The sequence below is a fragment of the Manihot esculenta genome, chromosome 10, assembly GCF_001659605.2.
Source record: "Manihot esculenta cultivar AM560-2 chromosome 10, M.esculenta_v8, whole genome shotgun sequence".
In the NCBI taxonomy this organism is placed as follows: Eukaryota; Viridiplantae; Streptophyta; class Magnoliopsida; order Malpighiales; family Euphorbiaceae; genus Manihot; species Manihot esculenta.
This window is the reverse complement of record NC_035170.2, coordinates 9,661,313-9,669,263: the sequence shown is the minus strand read 5'-3', so window position 1 is coordinate 9,669,263 and position 7,951 is coordinate 9,661,313. Positions and strand designations below refer to the sequence as shown.

General features: G+C 30.4%; 1 protein-coding gene across 1 annotated transcript; it reads right to left on the bottom strand.

Annotated features, from left to right (window-relative positions):
* Positions 1–6,329: 6,329 nt before the first annotated feature.
* On the bottom strand, positions 6,330–7,556 carry LOC110625329 (probable carboxylesterase 12). Its single transcript, XM_021770947.2, has one exon. The coding sequence runs from the start codon at positions 7,475–7,477 to the stop codon at positions 6,518–6,520; it is 960 nt and encodes a 319-aa protein (XP_021626639.1). The 5' UTR covers positions 7,478–7,556; the 3' UTR covers positions 6,330–6,517.
* Between the last annotated feature and the right edge of the window lie 395 nt (positions 7,557–7,951).

Below are 7,951 nucleotides of genomic sequence, written 5' to 3'. Positions count from 1 at the left end.
TGGCCAGGCCACGTTCGGGGGCCGAATGTGCCTCCGCATCCATGAAATGTTCGGCGGCCGAACTTGACTTTCGGCGGCCGAACCTGAACTTCCCTAACTCATGCTTTCGGGGGCCTAACGTGCCTCCAAAACGCATGCATGTTCGGCGGCCGAACTTGACTTTCGGTGGCCGAACCTGGGTTTTTTCCTCCAATGCTATTTTCATGCAAAAACTCATTTAGTTTCATACTTAAAACCATTAAAATATGAAAACATTTTTATAAAACATGATTCTACCCTTCTAGAGGTCTCCGACATCCGAAATTCCACCGGACGGTAGGGATTCCGATACCGGAGTCTAGCCGGGTATTACAGGTTTTGTATCAAGTTAAAACATATTATGTTTTCAATTTCAATTCTCAAGCACCAATCTCACCTAGTTGCCAGTCCCACCCAATCGTCGGTCCCACATGCCATAATCTTCTCCTGTTTCTTGCATCTCTCTCTCGCCCACTTCCCACTCTTGTTGATCACGATCTCTCTATATCTCTCTTAGACCTGAGCCTTCTTCATCTTTCTCTCTCGCATCTCGTCTCACCACCGTCGCGTCTCGTCTTATCTCTTCACCGTCACGTATTTATCCCTCTTGCTTTCAGTCTTTCGGTCAGTAGAACTGCAAAAATCTTACTCTCTAGTTGGGTTGTCCTACTCGTCTCTCGGTCTTTGCAGTCTTCACAATCGTTATTGATCCGCTGTCGTCCTTCTCCCAACCCAACAATGCACCAATTAATTGCACTAGTGAGTGGTGATTTCTAATTTAATTGCTGTAGGTTTTTTTTTTAATTTATAATACATGTTTCTATTCTTGCTGAGTTGATGAAATTATTTTTAAAAAAAATTAACTTATAGCTTTAGCATGGATTATCACTATACTGGTAAGCAAGTAAATTAAGTAAATTAACTTATACCTTTTCCTTTAACTTGAGGAAGCAGATTGGAAAACTTCCAAAAGTAAGAATGGAGAGCCTTGCTTAAATTGAGTATTTGGATTCTTTAACATATTCAAAACTTTGAATTGTGAAGTAGATACTGGATTGAGTGTTCAAAGTAAACAAGTAAATTGAGCGTTTGGAGAACAAACGATATCATTTTGCTGTCTAGTTTCTAGAATATATTAATTGTTTTCTTACAGCCTTAGATTTTGACACGTCTATAGTTAAATTTGTTGTGGGTGGTGATACTAATTTCTATTATTTCTATATTTTTATTCTTACTAAAATTTTCTTTTAGTTATGCAATGCTTTATTGTGAACATTATTGATGATACATAACAATTGTCCAAAATAAGACGGAAGCTATAAACACAGAACATGGCCACGTGGTAGGTATCTTACAAATGAGAAATGTGGACCAACACCAGAAAAGGAAGATCTCAAAACCTTAACACCCGGACCATCACCAGAAGACTCGCCCTTCCTTCAGCAAGGCGAGTCTCGGCATGAAGTTACCGTATCACACACGTTATGCTTGTGATCGCGAAATTTTCACCTATTAGCCGGTGATGTCTTGTATCAAGCAGACGACTACATTACCGCCGGATTATCAGAAAAATGATATGTTCATCTCTACCTCTTATAGTATAAAAGGAGAAGAATCATAGAGACAAAGGTACGGTATTCTAAAACACTAAAGTTCTCAGTAGTTCATTGCATTTTCTCTACTCGTTGAGATACTGACTTGAGCGTCGGAGTGGCTACCGTGGGCACCTACCACTACCTCATGTTTTCTCCCTTGAAGGCTCTAATCAATCACAATACAGTCTAATTTTGGCGCCGTTATCAATCTAAACGATATATTCGACAACACAATATAACAGTTGTTGTACTGTGATACTATGAAAAATAGGCTATCTAAACGATATATTCAACAACACAATATAACAATTGTTGTACTGTGATACTATGAAAAATAGGCAAGGCAAGGGATTTAGAGTGAAAAATAGGCAATGTTTTGATATAGTTCGCTGTGAATGTAATATTGTGATAGTGTGACAGTGAAAAATAGGCAAGGAATTTAGAGTAAGAAATAGGCACTGTTTTGATATGATCCGGTAGTAATTTATAAATGTGATATTGTGATAGTATATGAATAAAATTGATGGAAACATCTTCTACACAAATTGATGTAAGTATGCTTAGTTATAGCATATGAATAAAATAAATTGCTTCTATTTATTTATCTATTTAATTCAAATAATTTGTCATTATATTTGCAATTCATTGTTTGCAAGTTATTTTATGATGTGTATCTTTTTTATAAAGAAGTTGATTACATATTATGGTTCCGCCTTAAATTTATCACTATGATTTTTTAAAATTTGATTGTAATTCACTGCTTGCAAGTTACTTTGATGTCATGCATTATTTTTGTGATTTATAATTCTTTAATTTTATGTTTAACTATTTATGTATTTAATTTACAGAAAAATCTTTATTTAAAGATGACATAAGCATAACAAGGATTATCAAATAATCCTCCTTTGACAACCCCTAATCAACCTCCAATTACTTCAAACTAAACTAAAGTAGGAGAAGCTACTTCCAAAATGAAGAGGAAGAGAATGAAGCCAAGATCAACTATTTGGGATTACTTCACTAAGTTTGTCAATAATACTAGTGTGCAAAAAGACTAGTGCAATTATTATGATAAAGAATTTTTTTCTGATCCAAAAAAGAATAATAGTACTTCACTTAGAAATCATGTCTGCACACATAAAGAGCCCCCATAATATTATTATAAGACAATTCCAATTGTCTTTGTAACCTACTTATAGTACACAAGAGAGAGAGGGGACACAGTTAGCTACATTAAGTATATGATATTTTAATCAAGATCTTTCGAGACGAAAAATAGCTAAAATGATTATTATTGATGAGCTTCCATTTATGTTTATAGAAGGAAAATAGTTTAGAGAATGGATTGAATATACATAAAGTAAGTTTTGAATACCATCCCGTTGGACAATATGAAGGGATTGTTATGACTTGTATTTAGAGGAGAGGGAAAAAATTGAATTTTTTTTTTCAGAAGACTAGTTAAAGGGTTTGTATTACCATAAATACATGGACTTCATTACAAAAAAAATAATTATATATATGTTACTGCATATTATATTGATGATAGTTGGACACTATATGAGAAAAATATTAATTTTTATCCTATTACAAGTCATAAAAGTGATGATAAAGGCATGGAAGTTGACATTTTTTTGTTTAATTGGGGAATTAAGAAAATATTTACTGTAGATACTGCGAATTCAATTGATGCTGTTGTTGCCTATTTGAAAAAGAAAATCAATGGTTGAGGATTTAGTATTTTGAATTACAAATATCTTCCTATGAGATATGGCTCACATAATTAATTTAATTGTTGTTGATGGAATGAAGGATAGCATTGCTCTAATTAAAAATGTTAGAGAGGCAGTTAGATATATTAGGCAATCTTCTGCTAAGTTGCAAAAGTTTAAGGCATATTATGAGATAAAAGAGATAGAAAGTAAGAGTTCTTTGTGCTTAGATGTATGCAATTGGTGGAATTCTACTTATCTGATGTTAAATTTCGCACTGAAGTTTGAAAATGCATTTGATATATATGTAACTGTAGATCCATACTTTAGAATTGATCTTCAGTTATGTGAAAATAAGGGCTTGCCAAACAGTCTAGAATGGGGATATATTGGAAAAACTATTGAGTTTTTGGGACACTTTTATATTCTTATTTTGAGAATTTTTGGGTATAGATATGTCATTTCTAATACATTTTTTTATTAGTTCAGTTCTGTTGATTGTTTATTGCAAAAACGAAAATCAAGTAATGACTTAGAGTTATTATGTATGTGAGAAAAGATGAAACTTAAATTTGATAAATATTGAGGGGGATCCTGATAAAATGAATAAAATTATTTATATTGCAGTAGCAGTTAACTCTCACTATACATTAGAATTTATACATTTTGCTCTTTCAATTGTAGATAGAAAAGAAAAAGATACAAAATTTACAGAGAAAATAAATTGTTTGCGTATGAATTGTTTAATAACTATAAGAGAATATACCAATCTGAAATGCAAATGAAACATTGAAAATGTAAGTGCAACATTGAGGAAGGATAAAAAAAGAAACTTAGAATGAGATTGGAATATCAAATCATGCAATATAAAATAGAGATTGCTGAAGCAAAGAACGAGCCTGACTTATATTCTTATCTGCATGAAGACATTTTAGTATTGGAGAGGAATTTGATATATTAAAATAGTGAAAAATAAATGTTAATAGGTTTTCTATCTTATCACATAATGAAAGATATATTAGAAATTTTTATATCCACAATTACTCCAGAATCAGCATTTAGCATTAAAAGTAGAGTGTTGATCCTTTTAGGAATTCTTTAACTCCTAATATAGTAGAAGCTTTAATATGCATGCAAGATTAATTGGGAAAACCTCGCAATCGCAAATCAATTGAAAAATAAATTGCAGATCTTAAAAGATTTAAGAAAAGTATGTATTAATTTTATTTAATTTTCCTTTTTTATTATCTATTTTGTTTCTATAAAAGTATTATTCATAATTATAATTTTTTTTCTTAATTTTTCAGCATCCACAAATATGGACATAAGCAGTATCAATGAAAACACTCTAAATTTAGATAATTAAATATAATTATTCATACAAATATGTGTCAATTAATCACTTTATTCATTTATTTTATCTAAGTTAATGTTTTTTTTTTTTATATTTTCATAGCAATCGGTTGTTATACGAAGAATGGAAACTTAATTATTATATAGTTGTTGGTGGATATTTTGGAACTTCATACTTGTTTTATTTTATTAGGTTTATACATGTTTATTAAATAGAGGACATGATTATTGGTGAATATTTTTAATTGTATAAGAACTAAAGACTATTATATTTAGACTGAGGACTTGTATTGTATTTGAATCGATTACATGTGAATTGTTATATTTTGATGGAGTTTGGATTATATGAAAAATTTAAGTCTAATTAAATAAAATCTATGAAAAAGTCAAAAATCAATTTTAAATTAAATTAATTTGAATTAGTGTGATTCAATTCAATTTAATTTTTTTATTTATTTATTTTAATTTGATTTAATTTTCTGTTAAATTAATTAATTTGATTTTGATCGATTCGGTTTGATAATAAACCGAATCGATCAATGTTCTGGACTACTAAAAAGAAACTGGTGCAGTATCAATCGGTTATACTATGTATTAGTTTTAAATATAACTTAAATGATGGAAGAACAAAATTAAAATAATAATTTCAATTACTTAATAAGATCAGTTCTATTTTAGTTTATATTTTATACATCATATATTTTATATAGTTAAGCGTCAATCTATTTTATAGAAAATATTTTTTTATAATTATATTTATAATATTTTGATATTTATAAAAATTAATTAACTGAAAATATTTTTATAATAAAAAAAAATTAAATTATTTTTTAAAAAAATAACTTTAAAAAAAAATAATTATTTAAATTTTAATAATTTTATTAATAATGTATTTACAAACTTGATCACCGGATAAGTATATTTGAGTAAATTGAGAGTGCTTTAGATTCTATTATTCAAATTTCAATTTTTTTTTTTAATTATTAACGATATTATATATAGATTTATTAATATTTTTATTTTTTAATTATAATCAAATTAATAATAGAAAAAGTTTTTTTAAATATTTTCTTTAAAAAATATTTTTTAAAAAATAATTTATGTATATAAATTATTTTCTATAAATAAATTAAATTTAAAAGAAACAGAACTCACAGGCTTACTAAAAAATGACAGACACCACTTTGGGACCTCATTAGAGTAAAAGGAAAGAAAGGAGTCCATGTCCATCGGTTTCCTATTTGAGCAATTTTTTAATTATTATATTGATTACAGTAAAATATTATTGGTAGAGTTACGTCATTTAAGAGAATTCTATTGAAACAAAACAAAATCATTCTTTCATTCTATCTGATTTTCTACTTTCTATAGGTCAACAAAGCAGTCGAAAACATTCCACATGCCCAATCAGACATTTCCTCAGTATTGAATTTTCAACACAATTAATCTTAAGACCTTCAAAATTAAAATATTTTAATTGTTATATTTAGATAATGGAGGAAATTATTAAAGGAAAATTTGTTTTTCGATTAATAAAAATTATTAATTTTCCTTATTTTTGTGAAAATAACCTGAAAAATATAGGATTGCATTTTCCTTTCCAAAAATTTCTTTCTCTTAACTAAACATAAAACAATAGAAGATCAGCTCATGCTTCCTAATTTTCCTTTCTTATTTATTTTCCCACGATACAAACACATTCTCAGATTGCCATTATTGCTTATATATATATTATAGCATTTCAAGAAGATAATCTGAAAACCCAGAAGCTCAAAGATAATTGGTAGACACCCATAACAAGAAGGACCCCACCCACGAGTCCCCAACTCAAAGGAAGCTTCACTTTTCTTCGTTCAGATAAGAACAGATAAGCTTAAGCATGGCCACAGCATTCTCACAGCTAGGTTTGAACAAATGGAACACATGGTCTTCTTCCTTAGTCTCCATGATCTCCACCACTCCTTTCCATCCACTCTTCTTCAGATTCTCATAATAATACCATCCTCTATTTTGCAACAAATCCTTCTCAGCAACAATCACGAGGACCCTTAAACATCCTAACCTCGCCAATCTCGGATCAAAAGCTGGATTAATTAAAGGATCATCCGACCCACTTGTTGTTGGACTTGCAAAAAGCCACAAAGTTTCAACCTTTGATCTTGTTTCTGAATCCTTAGGTTCATCTCCCACAGGCTCTTTCCCCCAAAAGTAAGGATGTATGAGGACGATCCCTTTAAGGATAACGCCTGGGAGTTTCTCTTCACCAAATCTCAAGGCCATGTGGTGAGATATATTAGCACCAGCACTATCTCCTGCGAGAAAAAGCTTACCAAAATCTGCATGAAGATTTAGCCACTCTTCAGGTCCATTGCCATTAACATGAGAAGCAACCCATTGAAGAGCAGACCATGAATCATCGTACACAGTAGAGAGAGGATGCTCTGGAACTCTTCTGTAATCAACGGAGACTGCTATAATCTTAGCCTCTGCAACTAGTGTGTTGAGATAGTTATGGTAGGTTGGAGAAAAGGCAGTTTCGATGCAGAAGCCTCCGCCATGAAAGTAAATCAACAGAGGGAGCTTTTGGTTTGATGGGTCGATGGATTTTGGTAGGTAAAGTCTTGAAGAAAGATTAGCTTCTTGGAAGTAGACAACATCTTTGGATTGAACATCGGTTTTTGGATCATCAAGAGAAGGAGGGACGATATCGATGCCCATGAATCTCTCAACACTCCCATCTTCGTATATCTTGATTAGGGGAGAGAGATCTTTGGCAACTTTTGGGTGAGTTGGATCCATGGAAAGCAGAGTGTGTGATTGTCTGTAAAGAATAATTGAGATGATGGGGTTGGGTCATGGAAGAAGAAAGCAAAGTATTATATGGGCCACACACTCCTTATAAATTATTTTAAAAACCCTAATTTAGAACGTAATCACTAAAATTTAGTCAACAAGTCGAAATATTTTTACTCTTTTTTATAAATAATTAATGATATGATAAATTTTTATTTAATTATTATTATTTTTATAAATTTAAAATTCAATAAGTTATAATTTTGATTTAAATATTTAGTAGATTAATTCTAAATTATTTCCAACGTAAATTTGAGCAAAATTCATACTTATCTTTAAAAAGTAAATAAGTGCCAGAAGAAGAAAAGCCAGAAAACGTGAAACCATTTCTAATCCACTTAGAAATGGAAATTTTCCTTTTTCGGAAAAGCTCTTTGAAACGAATTTGCCTTTCCATTTCCAAATTAAAAACAGATTTTA

Bases quoted from the DNA above. Each gene is read 5' to 3' on its own strand.
- LOC110625329 (XM_021770947.2), bottom strand. From the start codon at position 7,477: ATGGATCCAACTCACCCAAAAGTTGCCAAAGATCTCTCTCCCCTAATC.